At 41.6% G+C, this 26,594-nt stretch overlaps 2 protein-coding genes across 2 annotated transcripts in view; one reads left to right on the top strand and one right to left on the bottom strand.

Annotated features, from left to right (window-relative positions):
• Positions 1-13,274: 13,274 nt before the first annotated feature.
• The window catches only part of LOC145440728 (IgGFc-binding protein-like), a 59,149-nt gene continuing 45,829 nt past the window's right edge, over positions 13,275-26,594 (bottom strand). Inside the window, exons 33-42 of the mRNA XM_080318464.1 lie at positions 26,149-26,270; positions 25,541-25,699; positions 24,832-25,103; positions 23,481-23,594; positions 23,311-23,405; positions 17,966-18,104; positions 17,182-17,313; positions 16,289-16,444; positions 14,649-14,802; positions 13,275-13,660 (exon numbers count right to left, since the gene is read on the bottom strand). Of these exons, the coding sequence (XP_080174590.1) occupies positions 13,507-13,660; positions 14,649-14,802; positions 16,289-16,444; positions 17,182-17,313; positions 17,966-18,104; positions 23,311-23,405; positions 23,481-23,594; positions 24,832-25,103; positions 25,541-25,699; positions 26,149-26,270 (1,497 nt within the window). The 3' untranslated portion in view covers positions 13,275-13,506. The remainder of the gene's footprint in view (positions 13,661-14,648; positions 14,803-16,288; positions 16,445-17,181; positions 17,314-17,965; positions 18,105-23,310; positions 23,406-23,480; positions 23,595-24,831; positions 25,104-25,540; positions 25,700-26,148; positions 26,271-26,594) is intronic.
• Positions 19,606-22,515, top strand: LOC145440741 (ficolin-2-like). Its single transcript, XM_080318483.1, has 6 exons — positions 19,606-20,668; positions 20,725-20,783; positions 20,846-20,941; positions 21,045-21,141; positions 21,606-21,702; positions 21,952-22,515. The coding sequence occupies exons 1-6, from the start codon at positions 20,608-20,610 to the stop codon at positions 22,244-22,246; spliced, it is 705 nt and encodes a 234-aa protein (XP_080174609.1). The 5' UTR covers positions 19,606-20,607; the 3' UTR covers positions 22,247-22,515.

Here is a 26,594-nt window from a genome sequence, read left to right as displayed (position 1 = left end):
TACTAGGAATAATAGCATATTGTCGGGTTTGACCGACGATTGCACACGAAGTGCTTCCTGTTAGTGTTTTCAGTCACTGGGAAATTGTTGGCTAGAGCTCAAGACTACGTACGTCTGTGTTCTAAATTTAATTGCTGCATAAATTTGCAAATTGCTTACCCGTTACCCTGACCATACTGTACACTGTACAGTAAAATAGGGATATCTCTAGTCGCGATGGAAGAAATCACTTAAGATAAAATGGTACGTGGACAATGGAAATATGCGGAATGAAATCGTGCGACACTTGCTCATGTAACACTTGACTAAGTGAGTTAAAGTTAGAGGTACGATTGGGTTAGGATTATGTGTAGCGTTGGGGTTATGGTTATGGTTAGTTTTGGGGTTAGAAAGTCTCCTGCTAAAGTACCGCATGCTACAATACCGTTTTTCAATGTATCGGATGATCAAATGTTGGGCAACCCCACAAAATATAGTCTTAAATCTCAATCCCATCACCAATTGAATGAAGCAGTAGTAACTCATAACTAACGCGGCAGCCACATGGACCATTATCATATGACAAACGAGAATATGAGATAATTCGGTATTCATTGAGAATAACCATGGTCCATGAACCATCGGTTGCCAGTAGTATTTTGAGCTCTACATGACACACAGAATACGATGCAGACGACACGATGCACTGTGATGAAGAACAGTTATAATCAGGGCCGTAACAGCACTTCGCCAGCCCCCCCAAAAAACTTTGGTCGTGGGCCCCCCATAGGGTTATAGACCGAACTTCTGGGGGGATTCGCCCCCCAGACCCCCCTCCAGCGATACCCTGTTTACTGCTATTTATGATATGCGTTGGGAGTTTGTTTAGTGAAGCAGCTTTTGTCGCCTAAGCGCGCGAAGCGCGGGAAATTTCTAGAATTCATGACTGAATCGGTCAGTATGATGGGGAATTGCATATATATTGTTATCAATTTTTATCTTCTCTCTGCTCACGTAATCAGATTTGCCGGTAGAGCTGAGTGACGTGTGTTTGAAAAGGTAGGACCATGCACTCAATAATAATTGAACATCTTCGGGCGTATACCCGTTGGTAGGAACGAACACAGCACCTCGTCAGGCCCCAAAAACGTGGGTCTTGGGCTCCCATAGGGTGATGAAACGACCCCTCCATCACGTTGTTCGCGTTTGTCACGAAATCATCCGTACTGTATTGTGAGCCAGCGCGAAGCGCGAAAATTTTCGATAATTTATGATAAAATCGGTCAATCAGATCGGCGATTGCATATATATTATGCTATCAATTTATTGTCCTCTCTACTCACGTAATTAGATTTACCGGTAGAGCTGAGTGAAGTGTCTTGAAAACGGGAGGGCCCGTAAATAATAATTAAACATCTTCGGGCGGGCGGACCCGTTGATATGACTTCGTTACATGATGTTATTTCGTGACTTCCAGTCTGCTATATAAAAAAATATAGAATCGCCCAAACGTAGGCTTCTAAACTAAGAGTCGCACACGATTTCAAATTGGTATTTCTTCACTGGCATAAAATTTTTCCCAGCGGGATGGTATTTGTTTTGTGAGGTTCCGATTGCAAAGACAGGAACATTCGGCGCCAGTCATTTAGGCGCCTATGGACAATTAAACCTATTTGTATTTTGTATATATAACGAAGTCTTTGGTCAGCATAAGGGCATAGACCCTTTCGGCCAAGGTTTTCTCGCTGTCGATCGTTCTGGCACACTTCTTGGATTCGCATGTTATATGGCCTAAGACTTGATCGTATGTCTGGGTGGGTTGTGGCGCGGTAATGGCCCAATGCCCAATAATAAAGATACATGGCTACATGAATTCGCGCGCAGCGCGAAAAATTTTTGAAAAAGTTGCATAACTTTTCAAAAAATACTCTATGATTTATGCTAATTCACGAAATAATTTTGGGCCCCCTTCGAGCTCGCCCCCCCCCCAATTTTGGGGTTTTGGGTGCGGCAGTTACGGTGCTGGTTATAATGAACGTAAACCAGTTATTCGAAATATTATGTATGTAACAGGACCCTAAAGAATACCTAATGACTTCATATTCGGTTGAACTATCGAACTATCCGTAGTTGAACTAGATAGACATTCGAGTGAAAGTTATGTTCGAAGCATTCAAGCTGTGTGAATTACTACTTTCATTTAGTAGTGTTTTCCAAGGTCACAAAATGTAGGGTCGCCATGTTTTGAGATCCTAGAAAAAGGGCCCTTTTTACATGTTACAAAAGATATAATGGCGGACGAGAAAACGGGTAATTTTAAACATTTTTACGGGAAATATTCTTGGATTGACGAACAAAGGTGATTTTCCGAACACGACCCCCGAAAGACCCGCTTTCACGTAAAATCGGTTGGCGGTAATCTTTTATTAGTCAACCTTGCCGTCGAAATCCAGATTTCGCGTCATTTATGGCATTTTGTAGTTGTCGGTGTACATTGTACAATCGCCTGGTTCTCATAGCTATGCAGGAGGACGAACTGCCAAAAAGGAGCACATTTGGGCGTTCTTAGAGGACCTTTTCGATTTCTTGAATAAGGAGGACGTATGGTAAGTGGTACCCCTGATAAAATGTAACGACTGCGTAACGTAACTGAATACAGACTACAGAGCTATACCGACAATGGCTCGATTGTTCCAATTATATTATTCCTTTTCATTCCGACATCGGCATTACGTTTGGATATTGCTGTGATCAGCTCGATTATGTTAACATTTGTCGAAATGCCTACAATCGCAATTTTGCTAATCGACGTTTTACAATCGCACTGTAATTGACATCCGTATTAGATTTAGACGAGTTGGTTCAGCAAGGTTTACAATCCCTCTTTAGCTACGAAAGGAGTGCACTAAATCCAGGTGTTTAATATATGGCGTGACTTCCGAATGAACTCAGCCGAAGGAACGATTGTAAATCGATAACAAGAGCCAGAGATAGTAATTTCATTCGGTTAAAACATGGGCATGTTTATTATCAGACAGAGATCTGAAATTAAGGCATCAACAGCATGAAAAATCGTTCGGAATCATTATCGAGAAGGTCATATGAGAGTAACGGTCCAGTATCTGACAATTGACTTTAAATCAATAAATAATATACTGCTTCCACACGGTCATAAAATGCCGACACGTAGTGGTGCGCAGCATAATAAAAGATATGCCTGTGGCATGATTCGCGACTGGCCTGACTGCCGGCAGCTTCGCTGGCTATATTTCCTTTTCGATCATGCATTGTTTGATATAATTCCTTATCATTCGAACTCATGACGTCCATTCTCACCTGCTTATCTTGGACAATGAAGAAGAATCATGGACATTTACCAGTTTACCACGAGAGTTTGTGCGTGAGTTCATTATCATCACAATGATCACTCTGCATTTGCAGATGTTAGATTTGATAGGAATTCTCAGACTAAGTCAGGGGTTCTAACTAAAGTATGGGTCGCGAAGGGTATCATTTTGTGTCGCGACGGCACCAGCTCGTGTATGTAATATTTGATGAATTTCATGCAACAGACCAAGTGCTTCGCGCGATTTTCTGTGGTTAGTTTTGTCCATATCCGACATCACCGTCAAGGTTATGATTAGAGCCCGACCGATATTGGATTTCTGAGCCGATACCGATAAGACCGATATCCAGTACCTCCACCGATAACCCCGATATATTCAGCCGATATTCAAAAGATATGGAATCTAGTTCAAGGCCCATATTTAACACCTCAGAGCATTTATTTCGCCAACTTTACAGCCATTGATATGCTTGAACATGAAATACATGATCTAGGGGTTATAAAAATACATCAAAAGCACCAATCCAGCAGTTGCAGATTACAGTTCATGAAGCACAATTTCACGGCCCTTTCTCCAAGGAGTGAACTTCTGTGGTCTTCCATGAATGATGTATATAGTACTAAACACAGTGAGCAGTCTTTCACTTGATACCATAGTTAGTGGCACAGCAAGAATTGGAAATCTTTCTTCATTTCGGTTCCACCGCTCCCTTGCAGGGGATCTTTCCTTCAATGGTTTCACCAAATATTATTATTGATATTCTTCTGGCAGTGTACCTGGAGCCTTCAGCACATCATTAGCAATAACTGAAGAGAATGTGCAAAGCAACTGAAATTGTCCACGTCTGCAACTGCTCCAACCATCCCCCTTGACCATGATCAGCATTTCAACAATCAATTGATCAATATTTTACGCTCTTTTGTCAGAATTGGCCAATGTCATTGTGGAATCCAAAATTTTCGTATCAATTATTGGCTTTACTCCACGTTTGCTTGATTTTCTTGCCCTCTATGCCCGCATATTTCCTATCATGGTGGCCCGGCAGGCCTTAGTCCAGTGGTTCTTATACTTTTTCGACCGCGACCCAAATCTGACTTTTAGTGGTATCTCGCGACCCAAGCAACACACACCAAAATGAATGCATTTTGGTGCCCTGGTGCTGACCAATTATATCAAGAACGAAGGGTTTGGCCACCCAGCGACGGTCAATTATCGCCACCGAACTTTTTGGCACCGCACTTTGCCCAGCCGTATGTTGGCCCAACGTCATATATTCATGTATCCAAGCGTGGGCGGGTTTTGGCCTCATAAACCGGCACCCGCTCGTTGTAGCCTGCAACTCTACACTAGAGCGTCCCAGGTCTCCAACGGTGTTTTCCAGAGAAACCAATGTTGAAAAAATCTTATCATGAATTCAAAGCAATTTGTTTAATACAAAGGTCGGAACATCTTCATGATCAAGTCATGTTGTGGTGGCGACTTCTCCACGTGTCTCGCTTATTGGCCGTGGTACCAAACTCAGTGACCTCCGATATGCTCAAACCAACTACAGTAAATCGCGCGAAATGCGAAGATATTTTTGTTGTTGCAATGACCTCAAATAATATTACATACATATTAAAGGACCGTTCTGGTACCGTCGCGACCCAAAATTATACCCTTTGCGACCCATGTTTGGGTCGCGACCCATACTTTAAGAACCACTGCCTTAGTCAGACGACTTCATACATTACTGGTATAATTAGCTCTGTTGGTACCGAACCAATAGCCCTATCTTCCGAGAAATGTTTAGACGCGACGCTTTTCTCTATCATCACGAGGGTCAGTCCAGCATGATTGAAGTTCCCATTTCTCTTACTGATTGAAATCTTCAGCAGCAATCCACCTGCTCTCTGTCTATAGATAACTAAGGTAAACCGTAGATGCGACACTAACGGGCGTCACGTGATTTCGCGCTCTGATGACTGTCTACGCCGCTCGATTTGTTTTGCTGGGAGCTTGTGGAGGAGGATGTTAATTACTGCATTTAAATGGGAATATCTATCCATGAGGTTAGTTTAGCGAGTAGCTACTCCGTGTGGTTACTAACCAAGATTATTGGGTTGATGTTACGTAATCAAAGCTAGCAAAACGAGGAAATGAATGTGGCTGTTTTAAGTGGTCTTCATTGAGCAACAGATCATCCAAGATGACATGACATGAGATGACATACAAATGCCTGCATTTGATTTATATGATGTCTATGTTTTAATAGCATTTCATATGATGGCATTTATATGTTTGCATATGTTTTTCACAGCAAATTTAGTTACTGCTCTGTCAACCATCATTTATATTATACCAACGCACTGCGCTCTTCCTGGCTGTAACTGGTCCCGTTCCAGAAACGAAAAGCGTAGTTTGTTTACTATTCATCGACCTGACTTGGCAAGAATTCCTGGCGAAAGATAGTAGGATAAGTGCTCTTCGTGAGTTTGCGGACAAACTCGAAAATTGGAAAGTAAACTAAATACACTATACCATACCTGTTGATTGCGATTCCAACCTCAAGGTTTTTGTTACAGAAAGACGCTGAAGCTCGTAAAGAGCCCAAGAGGATGATGGCCCTGCCAACAATGGAGGGTCTTATTTTCACGTCGCGTTGTTTGATAGGGCTGTGCGAGCAGTTGTTGCGGCAGATGCCTCGTGTGGCCCTTGGCACATTCACCCAGAATGTTTTGGAAGCAATATTCGGGAATTTGGTTTGGTTGGTAGCCAACTATGCAATAATATGTTAACAAAATCCTAATTTTTCAGAGGCAACATGGCAGACGCTGTCAAAATCCCGATATTGGCCAGGCTGCCTATGGCATTAATCACCTTCCACAAAGCAAGGTGACTAAACGTTCGGCCATCTTCCACTAGAAAAACAAAGCGAAGTTTTCGAAACGGTAGTCATATTTTGTTCGTTTTTTTATTCGTACCTCATCTGAACAATTGAGCAATACAATACGATTTTACAAATATATCTTCCGTCCAATTTTATCCATTCTTGTCAAAGTTTGCGCTTCAGTGTGAAAGATAGGAAGGTGTCGTCATAACTTGTAGCAGTCTTTTCATCAGCAACCCACTTCGTCTGAAGCAGTGGTTCCCAACGCGGTCGGGAGGCGATTTAGCAGGCGTAAATAACGAAGGGGCGATTGCCAGGGTTGTAACCAAGCCAATTTCACTTTTTCAGTTTACAGTTTTGCATCAAGTCGAGTCGAATCTATAGTGCTAGCTACTGTTCCTTAATTGGAACTAATTGCATTTCGACTAGGAATGTGTGGACTCATTGAAAGAAGTAGTACGGTAGGCACAGTCTTATACTGCAAGGAAGTGCTACGATGTAAAAAAAATCTAGTCGGCATCTTTTGAAAGGAACAGTAGGCACAGTATCATGTTGCAAGGAAAGTGATACAAAGTCAATAAAATCATCTTGTCGTCAACTCAAAATGTAGAAATTGACCAAGTCTTGAACTTTGTAATGGAAATTGGTGAGAGAGATGCTACCTTCCCATCACCTATTTCGATAGCTGACTGCGGAGTGAAACTGCTCCGGTAGTCACTTTATCGTGCAGGAATTCAAACAGTCTCTTTGCGAAGCTGTGTGAAAAACTCGGATCATCAATGACGTTACGTAAGTGACGAGCTGTCTTATATCCGACTCAGATGCATCCTCTACACACAGGTCGTAAACCCTATGAATAAAAGATTCATAGTGCTGCCCACTGAAAATGGCGATTTGGGCATTTTCCAAATTGATGAAAGATGGGTGACGGTTGGCTTCTTCACAGAACGTTAGATAAACATGTTCCACATAAAACATATACTATTCTGTAGGATACATTAAACACCCAGCCTTCCTCTCCATAAATGAAATAAAGGAGCCACGCGGTTGGTCGTTGCACAGCAGCTTCACAATGTCGAAACGAAAGCGCCCACGCCCAGGAGGTCCTCGTGCCTTGTTCAAAGTGTACACAGTAATGTACTCAAGAGTTTCACTCTCAAATTGCTGAATTGAACCACCTTTAGTTTCATCTTCTTTAGTTTCATTGTCATTATTTTCATTGCGTCTGGAAGAAACTTTGACGCCTCAATCCTGGATATATTTTCATTGAAATAGTCCTGTGCGTGACCTGCTTCAGTTGGATAATGCCGTATCACAGTTGCTGATTCCGGTTTCGATACAAATTCACGCCAAAATACATCAATCTTCTGCTTTCCAAATTCAGAAAGTGTTAATGCACTACTGACTTGCTGAATGAAGTCAGCAGGCAGACTAGAATCGAAAAGAAAGGCTCTCGTGCTTTTCCCAATTTCGCTAGCTGGTGCTTCATTTCCTCCACCGTCCTCCATGTCATTGTACAACAGATCTTGGATCACATCGTCAGTCAGAAGTGATTCCCAATCAAATTCGCCTACCTCAGCCATGTCTGAAAATTTACAACGATATCCACAAATATTCGAATCCCTGGAGAGAGTATAACAACAATTCTCATGTACCGTATAGCCATATTTGATGGCTTCAAAATTGTATTCATTTGCCCATCTCTCTAGCACTGATTATGTAGCATCAACCCAATAACCTTGGTTAGTAACCACACGGAGCAGCTACTCGCTAAACTAACCTCATGGATAGATATTCCTATTCAAATGCAGAAATTAACATCCTCTTCCACAAGCTCCCAGCAAAACAATTCGAGCGGCGTAGACTGTCATCAGAGCGTGACGCTCGGCAGTGTCGCATCTACGGTTTACCTTAGTTATCTATACTCTGTCTTTGGTGATCGATTACTGCAGGGGGATTCCCATGAAGTCAGTGGGGCATAACGGTGGTTAGTTATCTATAATATTTTTCAGATAGGCACGCCTACTGCCTGTATGTAGTATGCACTATATGCCGCTTGGCCATTTATTTTTATAATTTACCGTCCTCACGTCTTCTATCGACTTCTCTGACTCCCTGCCACTATGTTGTGACGTCACGAAAATGGCCGATATTTTTTTACCTTCAATGGCCGATACCGATATTTCTCTCAAAGCGTGATATCGACTCGATATTATCGGCGAGCCGATAATCGGTCGGGCTCTAGTTATGATAAGCAATAAGCGAGACGCGTAGAAAAGTCAATATGGCTTGATCATGAAAATGTGCCGACTTTTGCAATACACAATTGATGGGTTTGGATTCATGATAAGATTTGTCCGACATTGGTCTATCTGGGAAAGACTATTGGGATGCTTTAGTGTAGGGATGTGCAACGAGGCGTTGCGGGACTATGATACAAAGGTATTTCAAGTCCAACCGATCCCGCGCCAGGACAGATGAATGACGTGTTTTGGCCAACATACCGCTGGGCAGGAAGTAAAAGTGCGTTGCCGCCAGAAAGATCGCCGGCACGAAACCTGGAACAAAGTTGACCGTCGATGGTTGGCCCAAACCTTCGATATTGAGATGTCCGGTCGCGAAAATGGTCGGCGACAAATAGTCCCGTCCTTGCAGCTTACACAGCAGTAAAAATGCGACCCGCAGGTGAAAATGATGTAATCCAATTCGAATTCGCGTGCGCCAGACATGTTTTATATAGCTGCTGCCTGCGCATTGTCATCTATGCCCGTAAAAACGTAGCATACTACGTGTCAGGTTTCCGTCGCACGATGCCACTAAAAATAAGATTTGGGTCGCGGGGTAAAAATTATGAGAACCATTGCTTACGATATTTCACGATCTGGTTAGTGGCTAGTTGTCTTTTAGCGCCACCTAGCGAGTAAAGAATCGCAGACTTTTGAATCCCTACACGGAAACACATGCCAATGGATCCTCCGTGACAGCTGACAGCAGCGTTGAGATCTACTCGTTACTTTCTCTAGTCGCAAGTACGGCTGGGCACAATGATTTGAGTAATCGAATCTGAATCGACTATTATTTCTAATGATTCGAGTCGAGTACTGTGAGATGATTTTAGAGTACTAAAATTAGGCACTGCTTATATCCAATATCCATATAAACCTGTAAACCTCGATTGGTCGTGTCACAGAATACGAAACACGTAGTGCAAAGCTACGCACGTTAGTAGAAATCATACATCTAAAAAGTCGTAATCAATCCACAGCATTTTGTCACAACGTATAATGAAATAGGTATTGGCGAGAAAAGACCAATACCTTCAGGATTACCGGACCACGACCTAACATAGACCTCGCCCTCCGCCACATGCCACATCATTTTGTCGCTTGCGTCGTATATTATCTGCATTACTTTTCATTCAGTGTGCATGCCTCTTCTTTACTTCGCCTAGGCTAAGGTGGGTGTCTGATCCTAAAGGCTACTCCAAGTTGTTTCGATACCTTCCTATCTTTTCATTGTATCTCAGTTTTGTGATGTTTTGAAATGATGAAGATAATAATAAAAACTGATTGATTGAGATTCAATGTGATATAGGTCTGGTAATGGCATTATATAGATGGTATATACTATATAGTATACTATACATATTTGAACTTTCCAGCTTATTTATATTGCTGTGGTGTCATAATAATAATAATAATAATAGATAATTCAATACCCCACTCGTCGGCTACTCGATTCAGAATCGAATCACTCACTCAGGTACTCGAATTTGCCCAGCCCGAGTCGCACGTCGAGTCCTTTTCAAGTTTTCAGTTTTTGATAATGTCTAAGTATCTGCAACCAACGACGGCCAAGACGGGCGTAACATCAAAAATCTTATGTAATAAGTTGAGTGTTTGTATTGACCGCCACGGAACGCCTGAGACGGACTTACCTGACGCCAAGTGTTCCATGGCTAAGAACTACTGCTATATAGGTTGCCGGAGAACCCGGACATTGGAGAACCCGGCCTTACAAACTCGGCCCCCGGAGAACCCGACCCTCGGAGAACCCGGCCCTCGATGCACTGGCGTAGCAGCATGTACTGCCGCCCCTGGCTCTCTTGAAAATGCCGCCCCCTAGGTAGACCTCATCAAATTTCGACATAGATTGATGTTCCAGTAATCTTGTCAAGAGGAATAATTACAAATAATATGCCGCTTCTCAGCTTCACCGTCTCGACGTTAATGACGCCAAAAATAATAAAAACAAGAAATAGCGAACGAATGTATTGTACAAATAGAAAATCAATGGCCGCCTCAAAGCAAAAGCAGCGATAATATCCTCAAATTCAAGTTTTTGAACGTAGTCTCTTTCTATAGACAGAATGGATGGAGCTGGTAGCCGATCATTATTCATGAATCATGATAGAACTAAATATATAAGACTTAATAAGTTTGAGCTTTGAGAAGCTCCTCACACAGATCGCAGTTGAAACATCAATGTTCAGATAAAGTTTCAGACACGAGCATAAATACGGTGTCGAATCAAGTAGCTTTGCATTAAACAACCACTGTAAAACATCAAACGTTGTTGCACTACGATCAAACGTGGTTTCACTGCTCCGCACCAGCCTCTTAACCCTTTTAAAATCTCAAGTTGAACAACTTCATATGATTATAACTTAATTTGTGTTCGTCCTAGAGCAGTGGTTCGCAACTTTTTTTTAGACATCCCCCCTAGGATAGTGAAAAATTCCGCGCCCTCGTATCGTCATATTACAAGATCCAACCGGGATGCTAGCAACCCTAACAGATTGTTTGATGGCATGGAAGGTTATGACTGTTGATGAGAGAATTCAAAAATAAGAAACTGGGTCTATATATAGAGAAACACGCGTGAATTGGAGGTAAATCGCGCATAGCGCGAAAAAAATTCATTTGACCGATTCTTCGCGCCCCCTCTTAAGATGCTTTCACGCCCCCCGCCCAACGGGGGCGCGCCCCCCATGTTGAGAACCCCTGTCCTAGAGGCCTCATATTGGTTTGTACGAAAAGCTAGCAATCTTCTGCTTTATATGATCCCTAATTCAAGGTATAAGGCATGACAATTTTCGCAGCTAACTCCAAAAAGTCCACCTCGTCGTCATAAGTGCTTCTAAAAGCGCTGGTGAATAAATTGTGACTTTCGCTTTGCAGCAGCGCGTGGGAATTCAAAAATCCAAATATATCATTTAAGTGATGAATGCCGGTAAACCTAGTTTCAGCTTCAAGTTTAAATCTGTCCTATGCTTGAAACATGCATCGTCTAAATTCTTCAACAACACTGAGGCCAGCATCTTCTGTTTGTTCGCCAGACATTCTCCTTTTTCTCCGAACTCTCCGAACAATCGGCCGTGACGGCTATTTCGGAGTGATTCCATCGCCATGTTAACATATTAATTCGTGTTTTCGGAATCAGCGCGACACTAGCTTTCGATTGAGACCTGTTTTATTAAATTTTAGCTGACGGGACGCCAGCTATAGGACTACCAAGCACTCTTCTTTTAGCCGGCTGTCTACACGCCGCGCGAGATAGTGTAATGGTGATGCGTCCGGCTTCTTGATCGGTAGGTTGTGGGCCCGATCCCCGGTCGGGTCAGACCGAAGACTCGAAAACTGGTATCCGCGGTTATCCCGCTAGACGCCCAGCAATCACGGAGGAGAAAAAAACGGGGTGCAGACTAGATGACCTTACTATAAAGTCCTTATCGCATCTCCGTCTTCAAACCATCACGATGATGCAGGCATCTCTCTCACTGTGCAGCCTCATTTTGCCGCCCCCTTGGAGCCTGCCGCCCCTGGCGCAGAGCCAGAACCGCCAGGTGGCTGCTACGCCACTGCCTCGATGAACCCGGCCCTCGGTGAATTCCGCTCTCGGGAAATTTTGAAATTAAGTGTATTAACAAGCATCAATATGAATTAATAAACTAATAATGTTATTATCAACTGATTTGTAGGTCTTGTAAGGAGGTCAGGGCATGCGTAGGTCACGCAGTCACGGCGTGATCAGATCACGTGATCACGATTGCGTGGTCGGCTCATTGTTGAATTGACTTGGCGAGGGGCGGACGTGCGACATCCTCGTATCTGTTCATGACATCGCATTGGGCCTTATCGCATTGTATATTGTGTGTGACTTGTTCAGATGAAAAACATATCCCAACGATTGTTATTGCTCACATATCAACCACGCGTGGTCTGCTCGTTATTGCAACTGTAGGTTGAGGTGGGGTAGGGTAGGGGGGGGGGGGAGACATTAGGGTTCGGGGAGTGGGACATTGGGTTCGGGTAGGATACTAGGGTCGGGGGAGGTGGGATATTAGGGTTGGTGGAGGTGGGATATTAGGGTTAGGGTTAGGATATTAGGGTTGCCGGAGGTGGGATATTAGGGTTGGGGGTGGGGGGATATTAGGGTTGGGGGAGGAGGGATATTACGGTTGGGGGAGGGGGGATATTAGGGTTGGTGGAGGTGGGATATTAGGGTTGCCGGAGGTGGGATATTAGGGTTGGGGGAGGGGGGATATTAAGGTTGGGGTAGGATATTAGGGTTAGGGTTAGGGTTAGGATATTAGGGTTGCCGGAGGTGGGATATTAGGGTTGCCGGTGAATACAAAATTTCCCGAGGGCCGGGTTCACATTTAATGCATTTTTAATTCAAAATTTTCGAGGGCCGCATTCACCGAGGTCCAGAGTAGTCGAAAAACACCATGAATAACACAACAGGTAGACCACGCGTGCTTGATATACAAAATTTCCCGAGGGCCGAGTTTGTCGAGCGCCGGGTTCTCCGAGGTCCGGGTTCTCCGAGGGCCGAGTTTGTAAGGCCGGGTTCTCGAAGGTCCGGGTTCTCTGGTAATCGCTATATAACGTCTTAACGCGAGCAGCTGAAGAGGACAACTTCGAACTTATGCATATCGTTTCTGCTCACAAACGGACTATCAGTAGCTTAATCTCTTCTCCACATTGACAGAAATCGCAACTGCAGCGGATTTTATGACTATTTAATGTTAGTTTAAAAGTTCATAAATACCAAATTATAATGCCAACAACAACAGATTCAAGGTAAAAATCAGTTTATTCCAACGTCTAAATCACCAACGCGAATGAACTGCACGCGGAACAACAACACAAAATAAGCGGTACGTTAGATTCATTTGACTACGATGCGATGCATAGAAATTACAGTTAAAACGCGTCCTACATATTCTATTAATCTTATATAAACTGTTAAGCGATTACTTCCACACGCACACGGCCTATGTATCTAAGCCATTCCGCGACAAGCACGCTACTTGCAACCGGGCTGATCTAAAACGACCGGGATCCGACATAGGAATCTGACCGCCAAGTCCGGACAAATGACGCCGCGTTCCTGGTCGGCGTTGACGCACGAAACTCCGCGTTCCGTTACTTCAAACTTCGCGTTGACGCCTCGAAGCTCTCTGCAATGAAAACACGTGATCAGAAACGAAGCGCCCCCACTTTTTCAAAGTATCGATGTGGGTTGGCCGACAAACCTATTCCTAATCAATGGTTACGGTTTCAGATAACTTCCACTTCTACTTAATCAGCGTTTGAAGGCCGTCGTCTTAATCTATTTCTTCACGAAGCAGACTTCTTTAGACCTATCGTTTGCTACCTCCGATTGACGTTGCTTTAGTAGGCTCTGAAAATTGATACTTCTACCTCTAGGCCTACATGGTGATAGCGTTATCGTTTCTGTGTTTGTTACACTGATCAACTGGGGTAGGAAATAGATTAACACATTCAAATGTATAGGCGTGACTCAGGCCGCGAAGTATTTAGTCATTTCGGGCCTCTCTACCAATTTACCAGCATAATGCCAGATTGGTAATTGAAAATTATTTCTTTTATTGCTTGCATGATTATTAACAGTGTTCTCTGTATTTCATGGTTGACAAAATAAACAAGTCTGACTAACAATGGCTATACTTCGACCACCTCTGCGTATGATGGCTCATTTAATTGCGTATTTTGCACATTACACATTTAATATGGACATGCCAGGCTACCGGCGATAATAGGCTGCCTGGTAGTCGTGTATACTTCTATTGAATTTGAACCGTTAAAAATTGTTGTAATTATGTGCATCATATTCTTGTACCTTTTTATCGGTGCAAGACGCCACACTTGATGAAAAGAAAGGAAATAATCGTTCGTCTCGGTGCGGGGCCCACCCAACACGTATTATGCAGGCCCCACCTGGTGTAGTGTAGGCCTAGTCCATCAAACTACCACGGTGGCCGTGGCCATCAAATATTAAGTAAACATATCGATTCGAAAGTCAAACCTCCGAATCTGACACCAGAAACTTCCCAAATTCTCGAATATTGCGATGAAAATTATAGCGCTGATTTCCATTCCATGTATTGAAACGTAAGTGTTAGCTTCGTCGTCTAGTTCATTTACCTGCCGTCCGCCAAACGGGCTTGCGCGGCGATTGGTTTCTCGCAAATCTCTTTATGTTCCGACCGGAGTAACTCTAAAGATTCATCGTCTCCACACCCGGAGGGATCGTCGTGGTCGTACCACTCGGTCCAAGAGTATCTGCACACGTCCAAGTCTGTAAAAAGATTGGCGTTGTTGATAGATCAGTTGATATATCTACAGGATTGACAGTATACTCCTGTAACAAGTACTTAAGCTTCAGCGACAGTAAAGGTCAGAAAAGGTAGTGGAAAAGGACAGGTATGGAAAGTACACAAGTCAGGAGTTTCAAAAGGTTGATATGGCCGGAGGGTTGCGTATCATATTAACAGTTAATCGTAGGTGACTTCTTTCGAAATTGCCATTGCTATCCCAGTGACTAACGCAAAATGAATAATGATACTGCACATAGGTGGAATCTTTGAAAACATATTCAGATACAGAGATACAGAGGATATTTCACGCTGTTCTTATGGCAATTTCCCTTACAACATTGATGCAAACGTATCATAAGACTACGTTCTACTTCTCAAACTCCGAACTGTAAAAAGTAAATAGTTTTGCTTACAAATTGTTCAAGTAGAGAGGCGAAAGTAATCTAAACACATAGTCACATGAATATATAGTGTAAGTAAGAAAATCTGCTTGAGTACTCCAAAATAGTAGAAGCACTTTCGTTACCGGCATCTCTATGGTTTTAACGAGCGACATGGATTGAGCAGACAGAATGATCAATCATACTGTTTCGTAGATTCTGTTAGTAATGTTGACAAATGAATATTACGGTTTGTTAAAAGTAGCGCTGCACATCAGATTTGGCTCAAATCCAACCTGTAGAAGCGAAGCTATTAGAGTTCAAGAATTTGGAATTAATTAGAAAAAATATTCGGCTATACGCCGGAAAGTTAATAAGCTATCTAAAAGAACGATGCATAACAACTTTGGTTAAATTCCAACCCCGCAGAAGCGGAGTTATTGAAGTAAAAAGTACAATCGAGTCAACACGTAAACAAGGAAAAAATTAAACAAACTGATACGATTGTTGAAATAGACTGTTCTTTACAATTCTCTACTAGTTGCTGACGATTACACCTGACGAGTGTCAGCCGGGAATTTTCGGGTTCATTTTGATACGAACATACCATTCAATTGTATAACAAAATTTGGATGTTTTGTTTGAAGTATTCATGGTGATTGTCGACTACAATGGTCATTTACACCATCAGGCCGATATTCAATATTTTGATTCCGGAACTGCCAACTTGCAGCACAGCCCACTTGTAGGCAATTTGGATGCTTTGTTTGTATTATATTCATGGTGATTGTCGACTACAATGTCCATTTACACCATCAGGTCGATATTCAATATTTTGATTCCGTAACTGCCGACTTGTAGCACAGCCCACTTGCAGGCTTTTAGTAAGACACCGCGTATACGTGGATGAGATGGCGAGGAGGAGCCTAGATAAACCCCAAACACTTGGGTAGGAATTCTGGGAAAAATTTAGATTTTAAAAATATAGTATGGTACGGTTCATTATGAACTAGCCTACCCACCGTAGATACTATTGTTTAAAATTCAAAGTTTCGTTGATGATGTAGCTACGTTAAGGGTTCCCTACCAGCTGATACGATTCCTCTGTTGACGAAGTCCTCATATTCCTTGAGTTCCTTTTGCCATTTCGGCACGTAAACGTCTTGCCAGTTTCTGTACTCGTTCGTCCACGCGCTGAACGCCACTCCGCAGTAATCGGGCTTGATGTCGTTTAGGAAGAACGCTGCGAAATAGGCATTGTTACGCCGAGAGCAGACATGTACAAACTACTGAATTTTCAAAATAAGTAACTAGAACTAGAACGACTCACTTTTCAAAATTCACGACTAGAACTAGAACTTAAAAAATTCACAACTAACTAAAACATAACTAACGAGATTCAATTCTTAAACATCTCATTAATATTAATTTTATCAGAATAGGATCGGCTTACCGCATGTACTGAACATAAACTATACATGAAATGGGAGAGGTTTTCGCCCACTAAAAGTCAGCCTCTATGGCTACGCCATTGTTAACAGTGAGGATTCTGATCTAACAATGGCCGAGAGAACATCACGCAACAGAACACCGGTATCACGATGACGCGTGTTTTCTAGTTGCTCGGCAACAATGTTTTGAGATGCGTAATTAGACCTAGAACTAGAGCTACTCACTTTTCAAAATTCGCAACCAGAATTAGAAGTACTCAATGATCCAGTATGTAGATGACCTTCAGTTCAACTAAATAGATTGCTATGGAATGTATATAATGACACGTCTATTAACGGACCCACACATGCTTATTCCAGTCATCGAGTTTTTTTTACAGAGTAGATGTATTTGATGTTATCGTAGCTCGCTCAGGCCATAGTGGTAAAACACCATAAAAGCCCTTATACATACAACTATAGGTTGCTAGTTTGTACAAGTATGGCAGACGGATCTTCGGTCAATAAAAGAAACGGGCGTCGCACTCACTCGGCGAAATTTCGACGCACGTCCTGTTGTCCTTGGTCAGAATTCTCCTGGAATCGCAGGAGCACACTGCTTCGTAGTCTTCGTTGTGCTCGCACCTATCGCTGCACCCGCCGTTGTCGTGCTTGCACGGATCTAAACGTGACGTAAGTTATACAATAGTACAATATTCTTTCCAATTCCCTAGTAGTTGCTCATAACTGCCCCCGTTGAGTGTCAGCCAAAAACATTCGGGTCTATTTCAATATGAATATATACTATTCAATTGTATATTGAAGTTCTGTACCTCCAAGAAGCTCAACACAAGTTATAGTTATGTTTGCGAAATTACATCGAGTATGTATTTCGATTAGACGAAATAACGATTCACATTTTAAATTGCTTTTCTCTCTGTTACTGATTGATCATGAGCCACGCAGTGATACATCCAATCCGACCTGGATATCTATAAATATTTTCAGATTTTCCAAATTAGATTACAATTAGAAATTAATTCAATTTTCGCCAATATAGTTACTTTCGGATTAGAAATACAACTAAATCAAATTCAATTCTTATCAAATCAGAACTCATTGCCATAAGCATGAGAATGGCGAATATATGTAAACGAAGTTTGACTTGTTTCTCCTGCAGCATTTCAGAAAAGCCAGCAATCAGTTTTAGAATTAAGAATGAGAGAATAACAACATTTCCCAAATTAGATATTAGACTTGGATTACCGCCATTTCTGTCTAATACCTATAATGATAACTAGCATTATCTAGTTGCCTAAGTCTGACAAGCTCACCTTTCCATTGGCAACCTCGAACTCCGTCAACAATAGAACAATGCTGTTGTTCGCTGCATTCCGTGTCTTCACAGTTCCAAGATCCGTAGAGGCAAGTGCATGACTGGGTGCAATCCGCATTGGCGTTGCATGCGCCGTGCTGGAAAGAAGGTTTGGTATAAGTGCGTTGTCGTTCAAAATTCCCGGTCACATATATAGTTCTAACTATGGATCGAGTCGTTAATTTGTCGCGCCAGTGAAAGTCAGGTTTGGACCAAGTTATGACCAGGGGACACGAGGCCCTAATTAGTACACATTTGCCACCTGAAGGACTACGCTCACGCACAGTATTTACGGATTTTGATACAGGAAGTTACAAGATCCCGTTACTATATTGACCTTATCAATGTAAATATAATCTTTCATTTTCCATTCCGACTGATGCTGCTGTGAGCAACAAACAAGTGTCATTACAGTGACATTACCTGCAGCCCTATACACTACAGAAAATGCACACCTGCACCCCCAACTCAAATATTGTTGGGATACGGCAGCAAATGATTTAAAAATAGAAGGAACACAAATTCTCGCATGATTACAATTCACCGGGACGGTTCAGCTCAATGTAGTATGACATGAACTTTCTAACTTCAAAGCCTCCGCTGGGTGTCGAAGTATATTAGTATATACTCATTAGGGCTGTTCAAAAATAACTTATTTTCCCCGATTCAAGCCGGTCACCTCTTAAATCGTCAGGTTGCAGTAGAAAACCTTGCTCACCAAATTTCACTCGATTCCAACCAGTAAAGGCCTCCGCAGACCCAATTAAAATTATAATTTATTATGGAAAATTAAAAAAAAAAAATTTCCAAATTTTACTGCCAACCCCATGAAATTGTTGAGCTGTCTTCAAAGACGTTGCAAAACAAATTTGAGTCAATTCCGACCAGTAGAAGCGGAGTTATGTGAGTTTTTTGATGATAATCCTCGGATTATCCTTGATCGGTGATAATCTGCGATTTATCAACGAAAAACTTACATAACTCCGCTTCTACTGGTCGGAATTGACTCAAATTTGTTTTGCAACGTCTTTGAAGACAGCTTAACAATTTCATGGGGTTGGCAGAAAAATTTGGAATTTTTTTTTTTTAATTTTACATAATAAATTAAAATTTTTAATTGGATCTACGGAGTCCTATACTTGTTAGAATCGAACCAAATTTGGTGTGCAGCGTTTTTTAGGGTAACCTGACAATTTAATCAGTGAATGGCTGGAATCTGAAAAAAAAAGTTATTTTTGAACAGCCCTAATACTCATTCACCGAGGATACAACGCAGAATATGTCATGATATTATGTCACATTTTAAACCACTTTCACTAATTCTAAGTTAATACCAGAGTAGCCAGTGAGGACGTAGGCTTTTACTTTTTCGGAGTATACTCAAGTAAGTTTTGCGTGCTTGCATGACTTACTCAAGAAGCGATGTTTTTAGATTGCTTCCAATTCTACTTGTATAGTTTTAAGGCGATCTACATACTTTATAGACTTTGCGTTTCCACGCCCCCCTATCTTTGCATTATATCGCAATCTTGTGGTGTTTTATTCTGATGTAAATTTCAATAAATTACTGAATGAGAGGCTGATTGATGACACTTGAAATAGGCAGAACCTTCTAAAGTAGATTCAGTTATGGCGAAACAGGGACTATTTCACCGGCTCCTAAAAATACTTTCTACATTTTCAGGCCACACCGCACCAAATCCAATTCGAGAGTTTAATTGCTCAAACCACACTGCACACTGTATAGCAGCATTCGCGTAAAGTTCCAAGTGTTACGTAATCGCTAAAATACAGGAACCATAAGAATACAACACGTCGACATATTGTTGTTGTTGTTAATTATGTTTGTTTGGCGATTACAACTCGACTGGTGTTGTTCGCTATATCCAAGTATATTCTTTTTCAAATCTAAGAGTTAGTTCAACCGTATGGTTTTTGGGGAGACCAAACAGCTCGTTAGTCAGCAAGTTCACTATGGTGAGAGCCGACATATTGTTAATATGTGATACAATGCATTGTTTCAAAATCAAGCTGGGAAGGATGGCGAATCTCGTGTGTATTTGTACAATCATTAAGCGTAGGCTAATGCTTGACATGTCCGGATGTATGAAAACCCTATTATGTGAGTGATTTGCTCACTCGAAAGCAGATTGATGCTTTTTCTTTTCATCACAATAGGACTCCACTTATAATTATGCAAATTTGCGATTGAAAGAATCTCCCTGTGAATAGGTTTTATCAATAACGCCACTTCTAAACACAATCGCCTCGCATGTTGGGGTTTCTAAATGAGGAGTCAGCAACATTTCATATTCATTATGTAGAAATCGAGTAGATCATCAGATATATGAACTATTTATTCACATTGAATAAAAAGAAAGGAGCTGAATGCTCCCGATAAAATGCGTTAGTGAACTGTGATTCGCTTTGTCAAAGTGATTTCGAAAATAACACTTAAATCTTGAGAGCCGCTTGCAATATCTCAGAAGGCGCGATGTTTCCAATGCATGAGGTCATGAGTGAACGCTAATCAGTAATCATCTAAAATATCTGAGAATTCACAGAACGGTCATATACAGCGACATATTTCACCTTTTGAAAATGTTGCAAAAGATTCGGATGCTCTTGATGTTTGCATTCGTGATTCAACCGCATTTGTCAGGTATACGAAGAATTCGTGTTGTAATTTGAATCAGTTATGGATTTCTCATTCTTTAGCGAAATTTTGCATGAGAAGATACGTCAACGGAAAATGGATCACAAAGGGAGATTGTGGGGTCGGTATAAAAGTGGCTTTACGTCACTACTGTACGTTCTATTCTATTTATATCGCATGAAGGGTCCGGAAAGGATGTCGTCAATACAGAAGGAACTCCAACTCAGAGCAGCAGATGAGAAGAAGAAAAAAAAACGGATCGCGGATAAGAAATGGACTGTAAATTGAATTTATAAAATTTTCAAAGCTTGTTTTGAGAGAAACAAAAATTCCAGGCTCATAGAATTCTGAAAGTTTGATTGTGTGTCGAATTCCGTTGCAGGTTTTCCAGCGAATAAAATACGGAAACGTGGATTTCTTCCGAGGTTGGGATGATTACGTGAACGGATTTGGGGATCGTGATGGAGATTTCTGGCTCGGTAGGAAGGTTTTGTTTTATTTTTAGTTGGGTATCACTTGGAATATATAATTTTGTGGTGGGTTATATGTCATAAATTGTACCAAGCCACTCATCATGGCCAGCAGGATGCAAAAAATAATATATTTTGTGATTTGTACCACGGCTCATAATTCGAAAGAATATAAATAGAGCTGTCCGCACTTGAATACTGATACGTCACAGTCGAGGTTCCATATCTCAACTATAAATTCTGAAGAACACGTCATCTGTTAATCGAAGGGCTGAGATTGTAACCGGAACGCTGGGATTACGATCACGTAATCAGAATAAGGCAGTCAATTGATTCGTAGTGTGCGATAATCATTGGTACCAATATCGGTTATTAAATGGATGGATATTACATGAGTATTGCTACACACGCATACCGAAGTATCGATATAAACCGAAGCTCATGTTAGTTTGTAACAATCATCTTTCTTTCAGGCCTGGAAGCATTGAATCGACTGACAAAAGAAGGAAATACAGAGTTGAAAGTGAAAATGATCTCGAAACGTGGCATTTATTCGGTGGCTAAATACAGGTGAATATAAATCGTGTTACAGTTAGTCATTGTTTGATTTACCTTCTGACACGTCAAATATAACTCTGTAAGATGTTATTTCGCCGGAACTATTTATCCGTATTCCAATTTCATTCATCTCCTTATGTCATGTAACGTAAATTCAACAGAATTATACTTTTCCGATTTGGCACCTTTCTCGTTTGAATATTTGTCACGCATGAAAGATTTTGACTCCGCGATGAACTTGCATTTAATTTTATGCTCCAGCAATTTCGCCATCGGACCCGGATCCGACAACTACAGACTGCACGTATCCGGATTCTCCGGGAATGTAACCTACGATGCTCTCTACTATAACGACAACGAACAATTCTCAACGAAAGACGCAGATCACGATGACGCACACTCACAGAATTGCGCTAATCGCCAAGGAGGAGGCTGGTGGTATGGTGGGTGCGCCAGCTTTCTGAATGGAAACTTCAACAAAACATACCCGATGGGGATTTGGTGGGGCTCCCAGCACCTACGCTTCTCGGAGATGAAGTTTCGCAAAAGATTATGAAAAGAAAGATTCGAAATACTAGATGACTGAGATGAGTGCGACGTCCCAGACATATTGCCTGCACGAGAGCGGTGATTTTTTTAAATTTCGATGTCTATTTTCGGTGATTGCTGTTGCTGTATGTTTAGACGGTTGCTGACCCTGAAGAGTGTCATCCAAAAATATCCGGCTTTATTTCAATATGAATATCAACTGTAAATATATTTATATGTTGTTTATTGTGATGTAGACGAATCGGTCGCAGTAAAAAGACAATCTATTTCAATGAATTCGATTCTGAGAGCATAGTGTCCTATACGGTGCGGACACAAGTAAATCTCACGGCTAAGTGAAATTGGTCCACGTCACACTTTTTATTTAATCAAAGGCAACTTTACGGCCATTTTTGACCGGCTTGCCGAGCGCTAAATTGGATAAAAACGGGTGTCAATGGAAAGATGCTGCTTTATTGATTACGAAAATATAAATTTTATTCTGCTTATGGTCCTGGAACCCCCCAAAACCCGCCTCAAATTTTGCATTGTGATCGAGTTTTGACATTGTGACGCAGCAATTCTGTCTGGCTTAACGAGAGTGAAGCTAAGAAGAAAGAGCCATACAGCATTGTTGCTTCACAATTCAAGACTCGATCACAATGCAAAATTCGAGGCTGGTATTGCAATCTATAACCTATGATCGTTTCGTTTGCGTTCAATTTGTTTGTGATGTAACAATTTACCATACAATAATTGAATGACTATTTGCTGTCACAAGCCACGCCAACGTATCTCATGATACAGCGATTTAGTCGGCGTCGATTACTTGTTGACTTGATATTGACTCGTAAATTTTAGTCCGAGTCACGAGTCAATTCACATTCCTTAAATGCCGAGTCAAGGCAAGGTATTTTTGCAAAGTGACTCGAGTCAGGTGAAGTCGTACGAAAAAGTTGACTCGAGTCCTCTCAACACTGTTTTGCATTATAACTCATGTGCGCTTTATGCAATCAGTGCCAATTACTGCAATTACTGGAAATAATTGCTAGTACCAATGGTTATCCTGCAATACTAATAAGACAGCCTTACCTCATAATACACGCCGTGATCCGATATACACCCGCAATTTTCAACAGGAATGCATTTGCGGTCGCTCATGATAAAGCCTTTATCGCAGACGCAGCCTGATGAGATAGCTCAGTAAACATATACTGTTCATTCGGGTGGCAGTATATCACCCTTATTGAGCATTATCTTACCTTCTTCACAGCCTCTTGTAAGATGACTTGGCGTCGGAGATGCGCAAGTTGGTCGCGACTGGCCCGTGCAGTTGCTGAAGTGACTGTTTACGGGGCAAGCGGTAGCTTCCAAAGCTGTGATCAAGATGAAACATGCTAGATATTTAGTGTACCCTCATTCACTGTCTTAACGAAAGCAGTACGTGCATCGGACATGGACAATAGTTTTTTCAAAAATAACCTAATAATTTCATATAATTGGTAGGTTGGCTATAAATATCGTTGCACAACCAATTTGTTTAAATTAAAACTAGTAGAAATGAAACTATTAGAGTTGGAAAAACTTTGAATTTACACGTTTATAAAAAACAATTCAACATCAAATGTCTACCCCATGAAATTGTTGAGTTGCATAAAAACAAATGCATAACAAATCTAGCTCAATTCCAACCGGTTGAAGCGAAGTTATTGGAGTTGAAGCGTTTACGGGTTGGAATTGAGTTAAAAGACTTTACAATTTCACGGATTATCTGGTAAAGTTGAAAAAAAATCAATCTATTTTTATTTAATTAATAATTTTCCAATTCTAATAGCTTCACTTCTACCAATTGAAATTGAGCCAAATCAGGCGTGCAACTTTTTGCCAACCCGATAATTTTATGAAATAGCCGCTAGAATTTAAAAAGAACAACCCTAATGGACAGCAGGAGCACATCTCGTAATTTTCACGATTACTCTCTGTTCGACTTGTGAAGAGAGCCTTCCTCGGTGGTTAAAGTCACGAATCACATTTTTCTACTTCTCTCTCTAGTAGGTCTGAATTCCACGGACAAATCTAAAATATACGTATCACGTAATCACATGCGAAACGAGAGTGAAATTCACAATCAGATATGGCATAAGAGGGTAAGGCGGTCAGTAAAACGAGAGGAGTTGAAGAAATATTTAACAGGAGTAGTAATAAAATCGTGTTGGTGGCGCTTATCACATCACAGGCTCTGCATGGTACTATGAGAGATTGGCAGTACTAATATGACATATCACGTCGCTTACAAGAATAGGTGCTCACTGGCGCTCATACGTTGATTGAAACAATTATTCGCATGACTCTGGATAGATACAAGCTGAAGCTACTACTGTTAATTTCAATGCTATGCCGGCTGTAGCAACGTAGGCGCGTCGCCAAGCTTATGGGATTTATTACAGGGAATTCGTGTATTATAAATATATATAACAGTGTTTAGTCCTAGTGACTGCGTGAATACGGAATATAACGAAAATTTGGAGGCAAAAGGCCCTTGTCTACGCTAGTGACCGTTCTATTTAAATCGAGAGAGCATTGGCAACAATACATAACGCAAAATAATCAAACCTATTTCCGTGAAGGCTTCGAATCGGACCAGAACTCCCTTTCCGAGACACGCCAATCTGTAGGCCTTCATGATGCCTATCATGGCCAGAGCCGATCCGTCAGTGTAGCAAGCGTCGTACACGCAAGCCTGCACGAACGGCGCGGGATCTATGAAAATGTGGCAAGCCGCGAAAGGTCCGTCCCGGTCCGCCATCAAGCCGCAGTCGCAGGATCGGGCGTAGCGCGCGCGCAATCGGCAAAATATGTCAGTCGGGCGAGTGTCGCGGGAGCATCTGAAAAGGTTAGCATGCGCATACCACACAGGGTTGGCCTATGGTTGACTAGCAATACCCGAGTATAGTGAAGATGTAAAAACTAACGATCTAGTTGTTTATAGTTAGTCAACAAAATAGTTGCCGCACAACTGCAAAACACGCTTCAGTCACAGTCATCAGTACTATTACAGTGGCGTGGCCAGCGATGGGTTTTCGGGGTCGAAACACCTACTATTTCAAATACGAAACCCCGTCCTTTTGAAATGGCGATTTTATTTTCACTATTCCAATCGAGTTAGTTGTGCTAGCATGAAAAATAGAAACAATTACAAAAAGTCTCAATCTAAAATTCCTATACAAACACCTTAAAACATCATGCTACATAAATTCTGAGTATCTAGAAAGCTGCAGGAAGCTGTAAAATCATGCCCTACTAATCACGATAGCAATCTTACTCGGCCTTTGTGCGATCTTCTTGCAGCCACATGTCGCCCCAAGTCTCGGGCGTGTTCATGATGTCGCCCATCAACAAGTCGTCGGACTTGTCGCCGTTGTAGTTCCCACCCATTCCGTACACTCTGTTCGCGAGGAGATGAGGAATATCGACTCTGAGCCTGGAAGATGAAATGCGATGATAGACGAACGGCTGTTTGTAGTTTGATCGTATAGGGCAGTGGTTCTCAACCCTTTTTATCATCACGTTCTACGATTTTGTTTCGTACCGACAACGAAAAAAAATCTATTTTACTCAAAGAATTACTAACATTGTCGTATTAGCATAAGTCAGTCAGCATATTTCGAAACACATGCGGTCCACGAGCTAATCCGTCCCTTACTAATAACACACACTAACATACTTAAAAAGCTGATCTAGGCGGGATGCAACTGAGTCAAATGACTCATAAAGTATTTACCTATAGATTAGATGAAGACAATTTTTACATTAGAAAAAATACGTTAACGATTTGCAAATACTGCGATTTTACTTAAAGAATGCATTTACTGCGTACCACGAGTACCACAGGTTGAGAACCACTGGTGTAGGGTATAAATTTTTATATACCAGTCTTTTCCGTTAAAGTGAACCTCCACTCCGATACTGAATTGGAAGGCCAGATTCCCTCTTCTCCAATTTACTGTTAGATCGTTGATGGTGGCTCCGACAGGATATTTTATACCGTTCATCTGCGAGGAGATTGTTATATCGTGAACACCTAATTTGACTATACAATTCGCACCGTCATTTCTAAGTTATTTCGATACGCGGCAACTCCGTATAGAGTAATTGGCGAGGATTGTATACACTGTAAATATACAAACGGTGCACACCCACACCTAGGTACACACGCCTACATTTCACGGAGCTGTTATCGCAATGATTCACCCACGTCCTAAGGCAGAGGTGGCCAACCTTTTCAGCCAAAGGGCCACATTCGATTGACCAACTATTGCGCGGGCCACTAGCCACGCAAAGCGCGAAAATATTTCGAAGTTCATAGGTCAATAATA

Source organism: Botryllus schlosseri, chromosome 6 (genome assembly GCF_051294905.1).
Source record: "Botryllus schlosseri isolate E-star chromosome 6, Bs_hap1, whole genome shotgun sequence".
Lineage (NCBI taxonomy): Eukaryota > Metazoa > Chordata > Ascidiacea > Stolidobranchia > Styelidae > Botryllus > Botryllus schlosseri.
The sequence above is the reverse complement of the archived record's forward strand: the minus strand, read 5'-3'. Positions and strand labels throughout refer to the sequence as shown.

Bases quoted from the DNA above. Each gene is read 5' to 3' on its own strand.
- LOC145440741 (XM_080318483.1), top strand. From the start codon at position 20,608: ATGTTGCAAAAGATTCGGATGCTCTTGATGTTTGCATTCGTGATTCAA. The intron at 21,142-21,605 runs GTAGGAAGGTTT...TCTTTCTTTCAG, and splicing joins TGATGGAGATTTCTGGCTCG to GCCTGGAAGCATTGAATCGA. The intron at 21,703-21,951 runs GTGAATATAAAT...TTTATGCTCCAG, and splicing joins TATTCGGTGGCTAAATACAG to CAATTTCGCCATCGGACCCG.